Raw genomic sequence first — 21,623 nt, forward strand, 5'->3', positions numbered from 1 at the left:
TTGTTTATCCCATCTAGAAATGACCTATTTTTTCTTTCAACACCCATGACTCCTGATTTTAAAAAATTTTTGAACACTTAACACTGACTTGTTTTGTGCATTCACATTTGCATTACTCACAGGGTTGGCAGAGTGCTTTATACACAAGAGGCTCTCATTAAGTGATTGTTGAGTAACACAAATCGCTTTTACCATTTACCCCTTATCATGCAGTGTACATTGATGACTTTGTAATCATTAAATTGTCACTTTTGAGGGGACAATATCCATAGGTACTCAAGCTTCACATTTATATAGCTTGGCTATATTATTTACAGTTTATAAACAGCAGAGTGTATGTTAGATGTCTCCATTATGGGTAGTCTAAATGCTAATGAAAAATGAAAGAGGTTATAGGTTAAGTTTTTTCAAGAAACAAAAAGGCTGAATTCTTATAATTCTTTCTGTTCAGCTGAGACTCAAGTTTTATTCCCTGTTCTAGTGTGTGGATCATTGGGAAAATGATTAGGACATGAAGACCAAATTGTTTTATGAAAAAAAGTTAAATCACATTAACAAGACTGGCAGAACACTTAAGTTAAAAAGAACAGCAGAAGAGACTATTATGTTAATTTTTAGAAGCAAGAAAAAACATGGGTCACAGTTATGGAAGGAAGAAAATTGCTTTTTAAAAGGATTTATTCTTGGCTTTAAGGTGTGTTTATAATGAGATTTAAAAACAGGATATTGTATATAAATTTAAGACATACTAAAACACTTTATGCTCTTAGCTCCTAGTTTGAACTGCTTTCTCTTTTTCCTCTTTTTAAAGTAACAAATGAGAATACCATCTTAAATTGAATGGTTCTCATCTGCTTTGGTGGTTGGAGAAAACTAGGTTTAAAAGGGACTGCTTGCTGACTCCTGTGATAGGACTAAAAGCAAGGAAAATCAGTGCCAATTTGAAAGAAAGATTTTCTCTTAAGTTGCAGTCCAGATGATCATTTTGTTAAGAAATAAAGACAAATTAACACAATGAAGTCTGTTTCTGATTTAAAGTATTTCAACTTTTAATAAATAATTTAATTTTACAGATCAAAATGGCATCAAAAAAGGAAGTGCACAGAGGGTTCTGTTTTTCTTGTAGTCATGCTGACTTAAGGATGAAGAACTGGTCGAAAGAAAACACCACTATAATATCTTACTCATCTTGACTTTTTTGATCAGGAAAAACCTGTATTAGAACCAACATGTGCATTATGAAAAACTGGTTCATAGTGGGTTACCTCTTAAAAACAAACCTAAAATGGAACTAAACCAAAAAGAATTATGTGAGTCAAAATAACTTTACTTAATTTCCTGTAGTTACAAGGACACAATCTAAAAGAAACAGTTGTGTTTACTTCATTTGTAATACTTACAGTGATCAAACCCAGTCATAAAGATTTAAAGGAGATTTTCTTGATTAGTTAATATACAGTTACACAATTTTAAGATATATAATTGAAATAAGAATATACCAATAAAGAAAAAGGGAAAGAGCATTTCTGTGATATACAAACCACAGATAAACTTTTAACTATTTCCTTCCTTTACTCATTATGCAAATTCCGATATACAGTTTGAAACTGTGTATGTTTTACAAACTGGAAAGGTTGAGTCAGTAACTAATTTATTGTCATTTTGGTTTCTGTCGCCTTTGCAGTCTCTTGGATCTGTTTTTTATTGCACTTGTGTCCGGAATATTAGTCTCCTGTTCTTCAGTCCTGGCTGGGGAATTCTCTCGTTCTTTGATCACAGATGTAGTGTAAGGCCTTTTCAGTCCAACATAATCCTTAGGACTAGTGGGAACAGTCCTGGTGGTCTTACTGATAGATGTAAGTTGATTTCCTCCTGCTGAACCAGATAAAAGGGCTTGGGTATTTATCAGTGCAAGTTCTTCATCAGCTATCGAATCACTTTCCAAAAGAGAAATGTCGTTAAATTTTTTACGTGGAGTCATCTGAGGAGAATTCAATTTGTTTTTCTTCATAGGTGTTTCATATTTGGTGCCACAACTCCGTGGTGGCTGAAATGCCTTCTGTGCAGCTTGAGAAACAAATGTACAAATGGGACTAACAGGTGGGGGTACAGGCAGTCTACTCAAGAAATCCAAGGCTCTTCTCTTTTTGCAGCTTTTTGGGTCATCAGTCTCTCTTTCCCCTTTGCAACAAGACTTTGAAGTCACTTGGGCTGATACAGGTGTGCAGACAGACTTCTCATTTAGCTTACAAAGTGATAATGGACTTTGGTAATTCATCTCACTACTGGGAGAAGACAGCTAATGGAAAAAAAAAACAAAGAAGTAGCCTATATAATTACGTCCTAATATATGAAATAAAATCAAATTAGCTTTTATTAAAAAGTATTTAAACATACAAATTCCACACACTTTCACTCCCCTAGTGGCTATGATTTCAAGAGACATTAATATTATTATTTTTATTCCAGAAGGAAAGATTGTTGCATAAGAGGATATAAAAATGACATGAAAATAAAGATGAAGAATAATTGTAGTAAAAGCAAAAAGGAGGTCGGAGACATAATTTATGCTTTAATCTTTTTGTTATTAACAGGTTAAACAAAAATAAGCATTTTTAAATCATTTTAAGAACACAGCCTATGTTCCTACTTTTCTAGATTGTGACTGGAGGCAAATGCTTAACCCCTGTATGTCATAGTTTCCTTGTTCGTAAACTGTAGATAATTTTTATCTCAGGGTTGTTGTGAAGGTTAAATGAGTTAATATATATAACTTAGCAAGTTTAGCTACTTAAGAACTAGTCTTTAGCCAAAATTACAGACTTTAGCTCGATTTGCCTTTATTGTGATTTAAAGAGTTATACTGAGCTTAGAAACAACCCTAATTATATAGCATAGTCCTCTGAGCAAAAAGACATGGGCAAAAACGTCTTCTCAGTCACGTGTACTGGGAATGCTAAAAATCAAAGCACCCATTTACAAAATTTGCCCCCACAGAGTGTTACATTCTGGCTTCAATAAACAAGATAAACTTTCCAGGTAGTCTATACCTATAGGAGGCACTAATAATGACACTTTCTAATTAAGTTTAATTACATTTTATCATGTTTACTAGGTATACATCAGAATATATTGTTGCCTCTCTATAGAATATTTATAAAATCTGTTAAATTTAGATTAACTTACCGGAAACTTATTTCCTGAACCAAGGACTGTTTGAGCAGTGGGTGGTGCTGAAGTACAGTCTTTAGTTGGGGTGGACCACTTGGGATTACTTGCATTAAGTAAACGAATCAGCTTGTTTTTTGCATCCTCACAAAACGTATCAATATTCTAAGAAAATAAATTGGAAAAGCTGGTTTGTAAAATGCAAACCTATACATTCATATGTTTTCAGAAAATGTTACCTTTAAAACCTGAAATAAAAAAATGCAGACCAGAAAAAAAATGAGACACCCCAAATTTGATAGCAACTGTCAAATAATTCACCAGTATAAAAATGCAAAAGCTACATCAGTGATTAAGAAGACCTTAATTGTTAGAGGGAGAGAAGGAAAGAGGGTGTGTGTGTGAGGGAAAGAGATATCCTGGGTCAGGAAGATGTCCTGGAGAAGGGATAGGCTACCCACTCCAGTGTTCTGGGGCTTCCCTGGTGGCTCAGCTGGTAAAGAATCTGCCTGCAATGGGGGAGACCTGGGTTTGATCTCTGGGTTGGGAAGATCCTCTGGAGAAGGGAAAGGCTACCCACTACAGTATTCTGGCCTGGAGAATTCCATGAACCATAGAGTCCATAGGTCACAAAGAGTCGGACACAACTGAGCAATTTTCACTTTCAAAATGAGAACGTCTTCATGTCTGTTCTAAGAATTAACTGAAATAACATACAGGCTATACCACTTCCTAAACTGTACTTCCAGAAGTCACAAAGGGTCAAATAGCAGCAGTTTGGTTATGGTTTAACCTAATTTATCACTATTTTGTTAAAATTTTAAATGATATGTAAATGAACTGCCCTTGAAAGTTGTCAGAGAAAATGTAGGGTATAAACAGTAAGTACTCCACAATGGAACCAAATAGTGAATGTAACCCCCAGTTTACATTTACAGCCCCCAGTTTAGAAGCCATAAATAAATTAGGGTGTTGTTATTCATGATGTACATTGAGTCCAGGTAGAATATTATACAAACTTTATATAGCTAATGCTTTTAAAATAGAATTTTATTTATATGAATTCTGAATAACATATTTCAAATATTAAATTACAGAACTAAAAGGCTTATCTTTTACAGATTTTTATTTTTACAAGTTAGCATTTATAAAATGCCAAATTTTATTAGGAGGCAGCACTGCATGGTAGTTAATAATAGTCTGGACTCTGCATTCAGATGGCTTAAGCATGAATCCTGGTTCTACCAATGTGGATGTGTGACTTCTGTTTCTCATCAATGAAATGGGAAAACAGTTCCCTACATTATAGGGATGGTGAAAAGTGAAGTTGCTCAGTCGTGTCTGACTCTTTGCGACCCCGTGGACTCTAGCCTGCCAGGCTCCTCCGTCCACGGGATTTTCCAGGCGAGGACACTGGAGTGGGTTGCCATTTCCTCCTCCAAGGGATCTTCCCTACCCAGGGTTGGTGGGGGCATTAAATGAGACTGGCTTACAAGGCCAGATGTACAGTAAGTACTCAGTAAATTTTGTTCTCCTATTTGGTATTATTTTAAATCAAAGAGGTATAAATGATAAAATAGTAGATATGGAGTTTAAAATGTTAATTTAGAAAGTGTTTTTTTTCTTTTATGGCCATTCCACATGGCATGCAGGATCTTAGTTCCTGACCAGGTTGAACCTGTACCACCTGCAATGGAAGCATGGAGTCTTAACCACTCAACTGCCAGGGAAGTCCCTAGAACGTAAATTTGCAATCTACATATTAACTGATTACATTGCCATGTGCTGTAAACCACGGGTAACATATAATTCTTGTTACCAATTTCCAGTTTGCCTACATGGTCTACATCCCTGAACATCCTTCTCACAATTTTTCCTAATTTGGTTCCTGTCAAATCATTCTTTCGTCCCTGATGGCTGTCACTCACCATCTCCTCAGGTTCATGATTAATATATGATAAAATCTCACATTATATGTCAACTATCCAATTTTCATAAAAGCTGCCACTTGCTTGACATCTGACTGTCAAAATAGGAAAATGCCAACATGTATGGTAATGCTCAAGGCTAATTTTACCTCAACAGTATTTTTCATTTTGTGGAATGTCTCTTGAAAATGGCCCTCCTTAGGACTGGCAGAAAACATGGAAAAATCTCCAGCAAATAAAGTAGGAATTCCCAATTTACACCCTGGTCGCCACTGGAGGTTGCTTGCAGCAATTAACATGTGAGGTTTAATAATGTCCTCATTAAGATCTATCCAAAACTTTATTGCCAATAAATTATGGCATTCATCTGACAAATAGACCAAAGGAGCAATACCTAAAATGGAAAAAACAAAAGCCAGAAAATAAAAAACTTCACTTATATATACTGGATAAATTTTTAAATATAAGGAAACTCTTAAGTATGGCCATTTATTTTGTGTATGCTAATAGTAAAAACAAACCAAAATAACTAAATTTAGGAAAAGCTCAGGATTTTAAACAGCTCAGGACCTGTTGCTTATGGTGCTAACATTTCAACGCAGTATGACAACACATTCTGTTACAGAGGCCATGGGGAAGCAGGAAACATGTAAGCTGAGTAGTGAATAGGGAAAATTCATCAAGATGGGAAGGAAGAGGGCATTCTAAGCAAAGTGAATGACTTTTTCAAGGTAGGAATGTTAAATATTTTAGTGTGCCAAGAATGTAAAACTAAGTAGCTGAGGTTTGTGGGGCGGTGGCTTAAGGCAGGAGGCTGAAGGCTTTTTCAGGCATCGGAAGGAGTTTGTATTTCATTTTCTAAGGGACAGGGAGCCACCGAAGATTTTAGGCCAAGAAACCTCATGATCAGAGTTGGGTATTGGAGAACTGGTACTTCAGGTTTAGGGTGGCACTTTGAAACTTTCTAATAGAAATTTCTCCCACTAACACTTGACATCAAACTAAATAAAAAAAGAAAGAAATGTCTACCAATAACATACAAATAAGGCATATCCTAATATAAAGTTTAAGAACTGGTGATGAAAGAAAGAAACAGGTTGTAGGACAGAATGAAGCACAACAGGGCTCAGCTTCTAGTCTCCTTCTCCACACTGGTAAGAGAACACACATTTTAAGAATTCTTTTATTCTTAAATCTGAAGAAAAGCAAATAGAAATAATCAGAAATAATGAAAACGGCTCTAGTCATGGGTTGAGTTGTGTCCCCATAAAAGATGTTGACATCCTAACCTGTGAATGTGACCTTACTGGCAAACAGTGTTTGCTAAAAAATCAAGTTGAAGTTTCATTTCAGTACATCCTGACTGAATGTCCTTATGAAAAGGGAGAATTGGACACAGACATGCACACAAGGAGACTGCCAGGTGAAGAAGGCAGAGCCTGGGTGAGGCATCTACAAGCCAAGGAAGGCCATAGCCTCCTGGCAACCATCAGAGGCTGGGAGTGAGGCACAGGACAGATTCTTCCTCAGAAGGAACCCACCCTGCCAGTACCTTGATTTTGGACTTCCAGCCTTCAGATAATATGTTGCTTAAGTTTGTGGTTCAGCAGATGAATGAATACATGGGGCTACTTGCTGAACTAGGGAAAATGATCTGCAACACAGTAACTTCCAGGGATAATGGGAATAAACAGTGGATAGCAACTAAAACACCCCACCTTCATACAGTAACTAAGAGGGGAAAAACTGTTCTTCAATACCACAGAAAGAGAGAGTCAACTGCATGAGGTGTTGGCAGGTCCCTCTCACACAGCTCACCTCATCACCACAATCTGCTGTGGGACCATTAGAACTAGTCTTACGTCTGTCTCCAAGAGAAACTGTGCATCCCACACGTGCAGTCCCTGGCCTCTGCACACTGCCTCTCTGGACACCGTGTCTCACCTCTCCCTTGTCAGCCTCACCTCTCTCTGTGGTATCAAATGCCTCTGACAGGCCTAAGTCAGGCCCTGGCTCTTTTCTCTACCTACTCCCACACCCAGTGACCTCATCCTGTCTCCTGAATTAAAGCATCACCTGTATGTTGATGACTTCCCAACTTTTATCTTCAGCCTAGACCATTCCCTTACAATATCCAGCTGTCAAGTAGAAATCTTTAGTTGATAAAGCTCCTGGCCTTCCCTGCCCACCTGTTTTTCTTGCGTACTCCCCTCTATATAGTAACTCCATTCCTCCAGCTGCTCAGACAAAACCTCGGCCCTCACTCCTTGATTCTTCTCTTCATCCACACTGTCCCCCTACCTTCAAAATACAACCACAATCTGACTATTCCTGGCCACTCCCTGTTGCTTTGTTTGCTCCAAACTATTATCAATTGCCTAAATTTCTACAATAGCCTCCAGCTGATTTCCCTGTTTGGAGTCTCACGCCCCCCTGCAGTCTATTCTCAATAGAACAGCCTGCGTGATCCTGAGAAAACCTAGTCAGAGGGTGTCACAGTTCAGTTCAGTGGCTCAGTCGTGTCTGACTCTTTGCAACCCCATGGACTGCAGCACACCAGGCTTCCCTGTCCATCACCAACACCTGGAGCTCATTCAAACTTAAGTCCATCCAGTCAGTGATGCCATCCAACCATCTCATCCTCTGTCGTCCCCTATTCTTCCTGCCTTCAATCTTTCCCAGCATCAGGGTCTTTTCCAAAAAGTCAGTTCTTCGCATCAGGTGACCAAACAATTGGAGTTTCAGTTTGAGCATCAGCCCTTCCAGTGAATATTCAGGACTGATTTCCTTTAGGATTGACTGGTTTAATATCCTTACAGTCCAAGGGACTCTCAAGAGTCTTCTCCAACACCACAGTTCAAAAGCATCAATTCTTCAGTGCTCAGCTTTCTTTATAATCCAACTTTCACATCTACACATGACTACTGGAAAAACCATAGCTTTGACTAGACGGACCTTTGTCGGCAAAGTAATGTCTCTGCTTTTTAATATGCTGTCTACGTTGGTCATAGCTTTTCTTCCAAGCTATGCACTCAATATGCCAGCAAATTTGGAAAACTCAGCAGTGGCCACTGGACTGGAAAAGGTCAGTTTTCATTCCAATCTCAAAGAAAGGCAATGCCAAAGAATGTTCAAACTATCACTCAATTGCATTCATCTCAGGCTAGCAAAGTAATGGTCAAAATTCTCCAAATGAGACTTTGACAGTACATGAACCATGAACTTCCAGATGTTTAAGCTGGATTTAGAAAAGGCAGAGGAACTGGAGATCAAATTGACATCAGTTGGATCATAGAAAAAGCAAGAGAATTCCAGAGAAACATCTGCTTCTGCTTTATTGACTATGCCAAAGCCTTTGACTGCATGGATCACAACAAATGGAAAATTCTTAAAGAGATGGGAATACCATACCAGACCACCTGACCTGCCTCCTGAGAAATCTCTATGCAGGTCAAGAAGCAACAGTTAGAACTGGACATGGAACAACAAACTGGTTCCAAGTTGGGAAACGAGTACATCAAGGCTGTATATTGTCATCCTTATTTAACTTGTATTGACTTATTTAACTTCTATGCAGAGTACATGTGAAATGCTGGGCTGGATGAAGCACAAGCTGGAATCAAGATTCCCGGGAGAAATATCAATAACCTCAAATATGCAGATAACACCGCCCTTATGGCAGAATGCAAAGAACTAAACAGCTTTTTCCTGAAAGTGAAAGAGGACAGTGAAAAAGATGACTTAAAACTCAACATTCAAAAAACTAAGATCATGGCATCCGGTCTCATCAACTCACAGCAAATAGATGAGGAAGCAATGGAAACAGAGAGACTTTATTTTCTTGGGCTCCAAAATCACTGCAGATGGTGAATGCAGCCATGAAATTAAAAGATGCTTGCTCCTTGGAAGGAAAGAGGGTGTCACTCCTCTACTTGAAACCTTCAGAGAGAGAATTCATGCAAGGCCCACACCGTAATTCAGTCCTCCACTGCCTCTTCCCAGCTGTTACTGCTCACTCGCTGGCCGCTGCTAATGCTTTTAGGCACCAGGGTCATTCTCTAACGTGACCTTTGTCACTGCCACTCCTTCCTGGAATGTGCCCCCCTGACCCCGACCAAGATGCCCACATGCCTCTCTCCCTCTAGTCCTTCAGGTCTCATCCAGATGCCACCTTTGCAGTGAGATCTTTCCTCACGTTGCTGTCTAAAGCTGCAGTCCTCTCCCCTTCCCCCATCCTACCTGTCACTCCCTCCTTCATTTTCTTCCTTAGCCACACTAAGAAAACTGGACGTGCTACTTATTTTGTTTGTGATCTCCCTCCCTAGCCATAATGTAGGCTCCATGAGGGCAGGGATATTTGCCTGTTTCTCATTGCTATGCACCTAGGCATTTAGAACAGTGCCTGGCACATGACAGGCATTCAATAAATGCTGATTGAAAAAACTGAATAAACATTACCCACCCTCTATAACAATAATAATGATGTTTGGAATCACCCAAATATGACAAGATGAAATAAAAATGCTACAAAAACCATGTAGTATATTAACATACTATGGTTAAAGAAAAACCCACAAAGCACTAAAACGCAAGTAAACAAAAACACATTAAGCAAAAAAGAAAAGAACATAGCACAGCCCAAAAATAAAACTAAAAGAAAATTTCTGAAGTCTTCAAAACTGACTCATGCTATTGTACTTAATAGGAACATAATCAATAAAATAAAAGCTTGGATATGAATATTGGATGAAAAGTAGTCCTGTAAGACAAAAAGGAGACTGCAGGATCAAAGAAAGAAACTGAGGACACCAATAAACTATAATGGGACAAATGCATGCATTACAAATCACAAGGAATAAAACATATTGCAGAAATTACTAATATACAATCATGGTGAATGGAGATGGAAAAGACAGAAGCAGAGAAAAGGTTAAAAAAAAAATCCAACATAAGACTAACTGCTGGCTTTGAAGTAGAAATCCTACTAAGTGAAATAAAAAATTTATTCAAAGATATTACAGAATTTATCTGATACAAAGAAAGCACTGAATCTACAGATTATTATTTAGCTGCACAATGTAGTTTGTGGAATCTTAGTTCCCCAACCAGGGATTGAACCTGGGCCCCCTTAACAATGAAAGCACTGAGTCCTAATCACTGGACCACCAGGGAATTCCCTGAATTTGCAGATAAAAAGGCCGTCTGTGTTTCAGGAGAACTGTATAGAGTGTTTATAAGATACAGCTTGAACTTTTGGACCTCAAAACATGTTCTTCAGACATCTAAACATAAAAAGAAAATCACCTAAATGGGAAATTTTAGACTGTTCAATGTCAAAAGAGGAATTTCTACAAAGTTCTGAGGGGAGGGAAGGAAAGAAAGCAAGATCCTATATAATTATGCCTGCCAAGACACAGTCCCAGAATTAGGGCAATAGTTTCACATTTCAAACATATGAGGAACTCCTGTAATATGGCACAGTTGAAGCCTTCTTGAAAAAAAGACTGACGATAAACCTTAGCCAAAGAGCTGAGAAAGCGAGAAGCTGTGACAGAGAAGTTGATCAACAAGGAATCCATGGATCTGAGACCCTACCCTAACCTGGCACTGTTTTAAGAGCTGACGATACAGCAGTAACAAAGTCTCTGCCCTTAGAGAGCTAACATTCCAGAAGAGGGAGATCAAAAAAACATAGTTAGGTGCTGGTGGGTGCTATGGAGAAAAATAAGGCAAAAAAGGGGAGAAATAGTGCTCAGTTGGGAGCAGGGGAAATACAGCTTTTACAAAGGGGCTCAATGAAAGGCCTCTTAGGCGGCTGCGTTTCACCAGAGGCCCGAAGGAGCCAAGGGAATGTGGGGACAGGGTTTCTAGGAGAGGGAGCAGTGTAAAGGCTCTGTGATGAAAGTGAGCGCAAGAATAGCAAGGAAGGTGTTAGCACAGCTGAAGGGGAAGGGGGCCCAGAGTTCTGGGGGGAGGGGTGGTGAGACCAAATGCTAAAGGGCCTGGCACAAAATTACCAATAAATGGAAGGCTTTTGTGCTAAAGTTGAGACATAAGCTGGGCACATAGTTTGCAGATAAAATCTATGGAACAGGGTATGGAAGGAGGAGTGAACCATGTCATATTGATGGAATAAAGTAGAGATTAATTTGCCTAAGATGTTAAAGAGTAATAAAAACTGAGGTAGGAGGTGAAGGCTTGATAGCTCAGTTAACTGCAGAAGGAGATTATTTTGTAATCATTACTGTGGTACAAAACATTTTCTAGCAATTTCTTTAAGTAGCACAGAATGGCATATAAGTTGTTTCCTTGTGATATTCTAGAACTGCCTTTAAGAATCAAGTTAAAACAAATGTACTTTCAAATCACTAGTTACCAAACTTGTCAATTAGTGGCTTCAGTTAATCATAAGGAAGATAAATTTTCAAATATAATGCTTTTCCCAAAGCATCCATAAAAAAGCTACCATTAAATACACTGTATATTACCTATTTTTTTCACAACAGAAACTACAAATCCTATTAGGTCCACCTCAGAACAAGGCGGCTGGAAGTCTGAATCCAATAATTTGTTGAAGTGAAGGGGCTCCCTTGGCTGATAGATTTGTAATAGAATTTCATCTGAAGCCTACAAGAAAAAAAAATCAGAAAAATACATGGATTCTATAAACTAATACGCATTTATCAAAATTGAAAAATTATGAGAAGTTTATACCGGTAGTTGTTGATACTGAGTCTTTTTTGTTGCTGTCAACTGTATGTTAGCTTTTTCATATTTACTCTTAGATTTTGATGCTGTGAGATGATAGATTCTGTATCTCTTTCCCTCTGTTAACAGGGAGTATAGTTCTGATGATGGACGCCAGATATTTAATATAACTATTGAGAGAAAGAGGAAAAAGACAAATTATAATGGAAGAAATGATAATCATTAAGAATCTTGTTTAAAAATAAATACTGAGGACTACAAAGATCCAAGGGATATATTGTCATTTTGTGGGCACTGGGAGCCCATTTTGTCTCCCCTGATATATACTCACTTAACTCTTGATCTACCATTTGAAATAATTTAATAAGATAATAATTTTTTAAACTTAAAATTGATTAAAAACAAAAACTCTCCATACTGACCTGAATCTTTTTCCTTTCTCTTATAGCTCATGATACGCAGCTTCCATACAGGTGTAACGTCCCTTGGCAAAATCTGTTCCCCTTGCTCAGCAGACTCCATAGCCTTCCTGAGTTCCACCTGGATCTGGGCTTGCTTCTTATCATTCAACATCTGTCTGTGATTATTCAAGGCTCTTAACTGCTCTTCACTAAAATAACCCTGTGGCCAATTGGTATATTGAGGCAGATGATTTTGGAGTATAAAGCAAACAAAACAGAAATAAACCACCTCATCTAGTGGAGACGAATCTCTTTAAATGGGGATAAAATACAACAGAATTGAGTTCATGTTAAGGATGTGACAATATAAAAATTGAGATTTATGTAGTCAGTTTATCACATAACAGGTATTTTCAAGTGCCTTAAACAGTTTACTAATCCTTGTGACAAATTTACCTAGGGCCAAAACAACCCCTACGTATAAATATACTGTAATAATCATAATGATCAACACTGACATTATAAATGCATCTGAATGCTTATGATATTTCAGAAACAAGTCTATGTATGTGTAATGTATTAATTCATTTAATTCTTACAATAATCCTATGAGGTAGGTACTGTTATTGTTTCCATGAGGTAGGTGATGAAGCTGAGGTACAGACACAATAAATAATTTGCAGAGCCATACAGGCAGGGGTTGGCTCAAGAGCCCTCCATTTTTAGCCCCTGTAGTATAATTTCATTAACTCTCTGGAACAGTAGATACAATTTAAAACAGGTATGTACTATAAGCACTTATCTCTGTCTCTACATTTCTCTCCCAGTCATTTAGCAAACTGGTGTTTGAACCTCCTAGGAATCTCACCCAGTGTTAACAAAAAATAAAGGAACCAAAAATAAAATAAATGGGAATTCTGACACATAACCCACTAGACTGCTGCTGACTCACCCATGTTAATACCTGAGTCTATACTGGGAAGGGGGACCCTGTGCCTTACAAAGATATTCCTAAACAGGCAGTGTTTAGGTTAAACGTTAATTTTAAAAAAATTATGTGATTTCAGATGCCCCACAACAACTAAACATTATCACTGAAAACATGTCCTTTTAACAGATATTTTAGAAACTGATGGCAATTTCTTTCTCTAAGAATGATAATGATACCTTTCTTTCAGTGAATCTCTTAGAACCACATAAACTTAGACCCTTAGAGATAAGCCACCCTCAGGCTTTCCCAGGCAGATGGTGGTGGAGGAGGTCTGAGGTCTGTCCAGCTACACAGGGCCAGGGTCTAGAACTTAGTCTCCCCGCTCTCATCCTGCCCCCTACTTTCTCCTTGTAAGTAAATTCTATAAAAGGAAACCAGAATAATATTTTGTTAAATTTTATGGATGAAATTAAGACCATGTTTTCATAAGCGTCAACAAACATAAAGAGACAGAGACAAATAATTTCTCAGGAAAGCATAACAAAGCCATACAGACTTGTAGCAACTGTACTCGCAGGCTTGAAAATCAGACTCACTATCCATTGAGACAGTCTGTGTTGTAACATTTGGGAATACAGGGGAATTCTATTCAGAACAGCACTGCTCACTCTCTGAGCAGAGCAGTGTTTACTTTGAGGGCCCACTTAAAGCCATATACATTTACTGTCATCAAATAAATGATATTAATCAATAAACTGTCTTCCTAAAATTTCCCCTCTTCTCCCTATTTAGCAAAGTAATCTTAGAAGTTGCATTAATTAGATACCCAGGTGTCTAAAAATTTGGGAAGTAGATTACCTTAATATATGAAATGATGTTTTAATAATAACATTTATATAAAACTTTGCAACAATACTCTGTATATACATTATCCAATTTGATTCTAAAACATCTTTTGTGGCCATTTGACAGCTATTTTATCTATTTGCTTAGCTAATAAATGGTAGAGCCATGGTTCTAAAGCCTGTGCTGTTTGTAACACACTTTAGTGTTACAACTAACTATCCTTGAGTAGAGGATCATGAAATAAACTCTAGGCAGGATCTGAAGAGCTGAGGAAACTGAGACAGTGCTTTGAAGATACTTGTTTTACCTTAAAAACAAGTTCTGACCACATTTTAAACCATATTTAATATATAAAATTATTTAACCCTCTCATCCTCTGTTTGGTACAGAAGTAGAAATGTACCACCCTGGTTTGGTACATCACTGAGGATCCTAGAAATGTACACATCCTCTTTGAGAAACACAGCATTTCAACATACTGTCTCCCGTAATGACCAGATGAGTGATGACAGCTTCCCACCTTGAAGGATGAAGACTAAGGCTTCACTTACTTACTTCCTGCAGGCCCACTTACTGTCTCACCTCAAGGTAACTTGGGTCTGGCGCGTTCTTCACAGCTTCATAAAGTTCTGCACCATCTTGCAGAGCACGGACTTGCTGTCTTGTTAGTGCACGTGATGGTATACATTGTTCTGTCACATTTTCTAGAGAAAAAACACTAAGTAAGCTAAACTATGAATTTAAGAACACTGAAAACTATAGAACTCAGCAAAAAAAAAAAAAAAAAGCACCCAAAGAAGGGAGGTTAAAAATAAACTACTTATCTGCTAAAAGTTCTCCAGGAAAATTTGAAACTAGTGTATTAATGGTTTAAAAAACTGTCATACAGAATTTACTTCATTAGAACAATTTGTAAATTAAAGTAAATGATTTCATGATTCACCTAATTATGAGCTAGTGGTAATTTTAAGCAAATCAAATATTGAGAATCCCATTTTCCTTCAAATTTATATAGAACATGAAGCTAAATAATAAAATCATGAAGAAATGCAGAACATAATATTTTCCACAATAAAAAAGGTAGATAAGAAAGTAAAATTTCATGTCTTTTAAGCATAAAACACTATGATTTTTATTATTCAAATTGATGCCACTGGGGAAAACAAGCTCAAGCTCCAGGTATAAAAACATAAAAATTAACAACTACAAGAGCAAAAATGCAAGTTCTGTAACACAGATAAAGACACAGAGGATAGAAAATGACAAATGGTTTGGGGAGAATAATCTGATAGTTCTTTCCCTTGTTTTCCTTTCTCTAATACCAAAAATCGATGCCACAAATACTCTAGTTACTAAAGCTCAAGGGGGAGTTTAATTAAGACTTCTGAAAAGTGCTGTAGGTCTATAATGTTTAATTGCCTAAGGCAATTTGTGAGGTTCTAAAAACTGTGGTGAATAAAGATCTGATATTTTGGGGCCAATTCAATGCTTATCTGTATATCTATGTAATTTTTTTTTTAATCAAAAAATTCAGATTCAGAATCAGAAAAAAAAAATCTATTACTCAAAATGAAACAATTAACCCAATTAGAAGCTTCTAAAACTTTATTTTCATATGAAAAAAAGATCTTGTAAACACAACTCATTTTACCTTCATGGTCTTCAAATTCTGCTTGAATTTTAGTGAACAGGGCTTCCAGCTTCTTTTGCTGAGCTTCTGCATATTTTGTTGCTTCCTTTTCTTCTTCTCTTTCATTGCGAAATATGTATAATCCAGTTGATGTCTTCTCCATCCACTGTTAATAATGTGTCAAACAGAAACATATGGTAGGGAGGGATCATTCAAATTAATCGTCTCTATGGGAAGAAATACTCCCATGGATACAGGAGCCTAGTGGGCTCTGGTCCTTGGGATCACAGAGTCGGACATGACTGAGCATGCAAAAGAAGAAATACAGAGTAAGTTTCAAGAATATATCATACCTGTATAGGGTATGCTCTCTGAATAATTATATCAACGCAACCAACATTTCCTCCATCGCTGAAGAGTGATGACAAGGGAAGAGGAAGAGGTCTGGGATCAGGGGAGAATCCAAGTTTGGCATACCAGCAAGCAGGTCGAGTGCTATTAGCAGAAATCTAGACAAATTAACAAATTGATTTATAAGTGAAATATATATTCACTTCTACTTCAGATTTCATAATTTTCCTTCTTTTAGGGTTGATCTCACTGTGCAACTTCAGAATCATGGAGACAGGCAGTCTAAAAATGTCTTAGGGACAGATCCATAGTGAAGGGCTGGGAATAAGAAAGACCAACACTGAACTTAGCAGAAACTGTACTAGAAGCAAGGTAACAGAAGAAATGTCTTCAAAATTCTGAAGGAATTATTTCAACCTCAAATTCTGTATTCAGTCAACTTTGTAATAAGATAAAAAATTACTGCATGTTTCCTTTCTCAAGAAGCCTATGGTAGTTGTCTGCCTTAAAACCAGGGAACAAATCTAGAAAGATACGAAATCCAGGCTATGGGGCTTCTAACACAGAAAGAGGTGAAAATAATCTCAAGAATGGTAACTGTGCCACATACATGGACAATAACCAATTGGGAACTGAGCAGGAATATGGAGAAATCCGAGGAATCTTCAGGAAAAAGAAATGAAACTGATAAAGGTATTTTAACATAGTGAGATGATTTTTATGTGGCTCTTGTGTGGAAATGAGTTGGTAATAAGGATAAAAGAAAATTAAGAAAAACAAGACAAGACATTTAATAACTCCAGGGAAAGCAGTAAGTTGTAAAGAAAGGAAATGTAAATCATAGTATATTGTATGCTGAATTGAAGCCCAAGTTAATAACAAATTATCTCTTTAACTTAAAAATGATTAATTTATTAAAATGCTTTCCTGAAATAGTGATTCAAAATATAACAGAAGTAAATTCTTTACAAGGTTATTTCATAAGTGAATCTGAATGTGCAACATTGCAATCATTTCTGATAGCAATATTGTAGACTATTCAACACTGACAAAGTCCTGTTACCTAGGTTTAAATATACATAGAGATGAAAAGTGTACTTTAGTATTATATATTCAAGAATCACTGAGACTTGATGTTCTAATCACACTGAAACAGAGATCTGGCCTAGTCACCAGGGTGGAAGGTGAGCAATATTATGAGGACAACATGGTGGCAAGAGCTCCAAGTATAAAAATCAAGCATCTGATGCAAATTTACTCCTATTCTTTAACTGCAACCCACATTGTTTTAGCTCAATAAATATCTGTGGCTTTCCCCCCAAAATATTTAACTGAGAAACCTGCCACTTACACATACAGTATCAGTACATTTTTCAAAAACTGAAACATAATAGGCATAAGTAAATTTAAAATGTAAATGTAAAGCCTCTCTAGAATTTAACTGAATCAGTGCCTGATTTTTACCAAGAGTGTGCATGTATTTAACTTACCTTTAACATAAGAGATTCTGGGGCTTCAAGAGGTGTACAGGCATCAGGAGAGCCCACCAGCTCTGCTCCGTGAATTACGATCTTCTGACCCACAGTCAGTCTACCGTTCTTTAGGAGAGCTGAGAGGGGAGGGTCCACCTGGGCCTTAATAGCATACCATCCATCTGTAAGTTGGACAACGGCCACCTTTGTGGTATCCACACTGCTAGTCTTATTGCTAGAAGGTTCAGATATATCTGTGCTTAATGAAATTATTTCAGAAACACAGAGAACAAGTGTTTTTGCAGCTGTGTCATCCCTTTCCATTATCTTTTTTATCGCTGATCTTTTGCTTCTATCGATTTCCACATCATATCTAAAAAGAAATAGAAAAATGCATTATTTTAGGAATTGTGAGTCTAGAATTTCACTGTAAGAAAAAAGTCACTGAAAAATTGAGAATAAAAATTAAATAACCTTTACTGAAGAAATACCAAGACCAAAGAGAATTTCAAAGATGATAGTTGGCATTATATTAAGTTTTATACTGCTAAAATGAGTTAAATATTAATCTTCCCCAAATGCAATAATGCTTTACTTGTCAAATTCATATTCTCACGTGCCAAGAGTTTGAGAAGAGGGGAGGACAAAAGGGAAGCAAGAGGTATATAAATGTGCAATTGATCTTAAATGGGGCTGGAGGGTAACATGAGAACTATGCTATGCAAGTGGGGTAGCAACTATCATGACAACTGGCTAGTCATCCTTTATGATGGACAGTCACAGGTGGCTTACAAGTCTGACCCATACCACAATACAGGATTACATAATAGGATGCTTTAAACTTGCCTGTATTTTAGTTGAAGAAGTACCCTTTCTGGGTTCAGGCATCTATTAGCAAATTTCTTAGGAAAGGCAAATTCCATAGCTGCTAGTTTCCATATAATCCATCTATAATGATTATAGACCCAAACTCTAGAAATAAGCTTTGGATCCACACCTGGGGTGTCACACAGAGCTCTGAACAAATAAAGGGAGAATGAATAATAAAAACCACGTAAGATGATACTGAGTTCAATAGCCCCAACTATTCTTTGCACAAAAACTAAATTGTATAAGATCATTCAATAAGTTTTTTATAAGTTAATATATAATCAATAAGCAATTTAACTTTAGAAAATGATTTGACATGTATCAAAATATGCTAATGAAAATTTCACATATTATTCAATACACTTGTTTCAACTGAAAAATAAGACATTTAAAATAATTATATTTTAGATTATATATTTCTTATTAAAGAGATTGTTTTTAGAAATCACCCAAGAATTTCCTTCTCTAGTCCTGGTTCTCTTAATATCTACTCCTTTCTGCTCAAATCTACAACCCCTCTGCCTTTCCCATTCTCACTCTCAGTACTAATGTGACTAGAAGTAATTAAGAGAACATCCATAAACATTCACCCTCTGGTCTACCAACCATTGGAACTGGTACCCTCACATGTTGCCTTCTTACTCTGTTTAAAAAGTTGTACCTCTCCTCACTCAATTCTCTCTACCCCACTTTGCTAGTTTTATCTTCAAAGTACTTACCACTTTTTAATATACTATATGATTTACTTAGTCCTTTCAAAAATTTTCCTTCCTTGTCTCAAACCCCTCCACTAGAATATATGACTTACTAGGGCAAAGATTTTTTTGTTTTGCTAACCCTAGTACCCAAGATATGAGCAGTATCTGGGTATAGTAGGTCTTCAGTAAATATCTGCGAACTGATAAAAAGGCAAGCAGATAAAGAGGCAGCCGCTCTTTACCTAACTATCTCTGAGAGACTCTTCTTGCTTCAATAAACTTTCACTTTCTTTTTTTTTTAAAAAAAAGCTTGAGCTTCAACACTCAAAAGATTTTTGAACCATGCCCACTTGATTACAAAATAATCACTATTAACCTCTAAACTATGTGGTCTTCTTAATACAATTAAGCATTTGCCCCATATGTCAAATATTGATTCTAGTTGGAAAAGTAATAGTTGTTACTTTTCCAACTAGAATCAATATTTGACATATGGGGCAAATGCCAAGATGTAAATACATTCCTGTTTTAAAATACTCTAAAAACAAGAAAAATTTAGAGAAAAGATGCTTTACCACTTTTCCAAAGCTGTAAATTTTGGAAAGATAAACCTAGATCTCAAAAATAAGGGTGCTAGAGAAAGTTTCCCATTGCTTGTCACTGGCATTAGGTAATAAATACCTTCCCTGATAGCACTTTAAATTCTGTTTGTATAAACATTAGAATCCTAAGAGGATAAACAGTTTCTAAACTGTTGGTTGAAGTTTTAGGGCCACTGGGGTTCTCTAGTTATTTGGTATTACTGATATTTAAGTATTTCTAATTTTAGTATTCATATATTTACTGAAATACACAATGAAAGAGAATATGCACGGAAGCGTGTCTGTGTGTGTGGTTTTACAAGAAGGCCAACCCATACTTAATTTTTCTTATCAGTCTTTATTTTGTATAAGCAATAAGAATAATATCCTAATTTAAGCAGAACCAATTCAGTAAATCCTAAGACAAACCAAAATTCATTTTTCAAAAGATTTCAACAGAATATCAACTGAACCACAAAGTGCTTAAAATGATTCAATGTATAAGCTTTTTGATTTCTAGTCAAGTTTTTAAGTTCGAGAGAGAGAAAGAAAGATGAAAAAGGGACTCGTAAGAAAGAGAGAGATGATGGAATATATAATATAAAATTTCTCTTTGCAGAGAGTACCTATAAAATTCTTCTTTTCCAGCCTTTCCATCATTGGAGGGTATGAGCCATCCACCATCAGCCAACTGTATTCCCTTTCCAGTCCATAAACTTTCCTTACCAAAATAATCCTGAGTGTGAAACTGAAAAGCCTCTGCATTTTTGCTGTTAATTTTTACACAGTGTTTAGAAACACCATACATATATAGCTGGACAAAATAAATGATAGAAAATTTTGAAAATGAGTAAAAAATCATCAAACAAAAGAACATGTTTCACAGAAAAAAACAATTATAACAAGCCAAAACTGAATTTACCCAAAGTTTTTCATTTAAATATGAAAACATTCACTATAAAAATACATAACTTGCTTACTGGAAGCTAAAAAATTTTTGTGTAATATAAATGACCCTCAAGAGTCTGCAGCACCTTTCTCATTCCCTTGGGGTACCTGCTTCCAGCGCTATGTGTGGTAGAAAGTCGTTGTGGGGATAAAAAAGTAACCTAATGTTTTAGAAAACCTCTTAAGTTAAAAAACTTAGAAAGGGCCCAGACTCTCATCTCTTCATTGCTCCAAATTCTAACTAGATAGAGCTGGCTTAGTAAGAATCTCTTTTAAAACTGTAAATGGCTCTTAGCAGGTTCAGGGTTATGAGTTATTCACACTTCCTCTAACACCTAGCTGAAAGCACTTATAGTACTAAATGAATACATTTTGAAGGGGGAAGAGAAGCAGTAACTTTAAAGTACAGATCACTCTGGTGGAATAAAGCAGCAGACAGGAAGGAGGCTGCCAAGGTAGGCCGATTAGGACATGATTTTACTCGTCCATTGCCCCAATTTGTTCTTTAAACAAAACAATTTGGAGATGCCAGTTAATAAAGCAACACATTGCTGTAAGAGTTATTAGCACTGTAGACAAAGGCATACCTGTTTGTGAGAACACGCAGAGGGAATTCGGCCTTCTACTGCCTCTCTGAGAGGGATTCTAGGCATAGTGGATGTTTTTGCAAGATACAGACTGCCTGGCTGTGGAAAAATACATTGCCTTTGTTTCTTTCTAATTCGCATATCCTGTATATCTCTGGCATTCTGAAGATTTGTAATTGAATCTATTAAAGAACAAACAGCAAAAACTGAAGTTGAATATAAAATTTTAAAAGTACAACCCTTGTTTTATAAAATCGTATCAATTTGCTCTAACTTTAAATCTTAAGGGATGAAAAAACTTTCTACTTAAAAAAATGTATAAAAGAACAGAAATAGATTGTTTTTATTTTGAATTTGGGAGAAAATTAGCAGCCTGGTAAAAATATAATCCAATAATAGCAGTCCTAGATTGTATGTCTAAAACTGTTTTGTTTTTTTTTTTAAACAAAAACATCTACAAGTAGTTACCTTTGGAAAAAAACATTAGAATAATTTAAGCTTTGG

General features: G+C 36.6%; 1 protein-coding gene across 6 annotated transcripts in view; it reads right to left on the reverse strand.

Moving 5' to 3' along the window:
- Nucleotides 1-1,024: 1,024 nt before the first annotated feature.
- BRCA2 (BRCA2 DNA repair associated) overlaps nt 1,025-21,623 on the reverse strand; it is a 52,710-nt gene continuing 32,111 nt past the window's right edge. For 5 of the 6 annotated variants that reach the window (XR_015138110.1, XM_086329424.1, XM_086329426.1 and 2 more), the window contains 13 exons: nt 21,120-21,301; nt 20,211-20,398; nt 18,282-18,452; nt 17,454-17,808; nt 15,966-16,121; nt 15,634-15,778; nt 14,565-14,686; nt 12,227-12,425; nt 11,811-11,974; nt 11,585-11,723; nt 5,246-5,490; nt 3,187-3,333; nt 1,025-2,299 (listed from right to left, as the gene is read on the reverse strand). Coding sequence is in view for 4 of the 6 variants with exons in the window: in XM_086329424.1 (XP_086185550.1) it covers nt 1,658-2,299; nt 3,187-3,333; nt 5,246-5,490; nt 11,585-11,723; nt 11,811-11,974; nt 12,227-12,425; nt 14,565-14,686; nt 15,634-15,778; nt 15,966-16,121; nt 17,454-17,808; nt 18,282-18,452; nt 20,211-20,398; nt 21,120-21,301 (2,855 nt within the window). In the remaining 2 variants the exon portion in view is untranslated. Of the gene's footprint in view, nt 2,300-3,186; nt 3,334-5,245; nt 5,491-11,584; nt 11,724-11,810; nt 11,975-12,226; nt 12,426-14,564; nt 14,687-15,633; nt 15,779-15,965; nt 16,122-17,453; nt 17,809-18,281; nt 18,453-20,210; nt 20,399-21,119; nt 21,302-21,623 lie in introns of those variants that run through there. The other variant, XR_015138111.1, reaches the window with a different exon arrangement.

The sequence above is a fragment of the Bos grunniens genome, chromosome 12, assembly GCF_055505025.1.
Source record: "Bos grunniens cultivar Pamir isolate PY7600 chromosome 12, Bosgru_T2T1.0, whole genome shotgun sequence".
NCBI classification, from domain to species: Eukaryota; Metazoa; Chordata; class Mammalia; order Artiodactyla; family Bovidae; genus Bos; species Bos grunniens.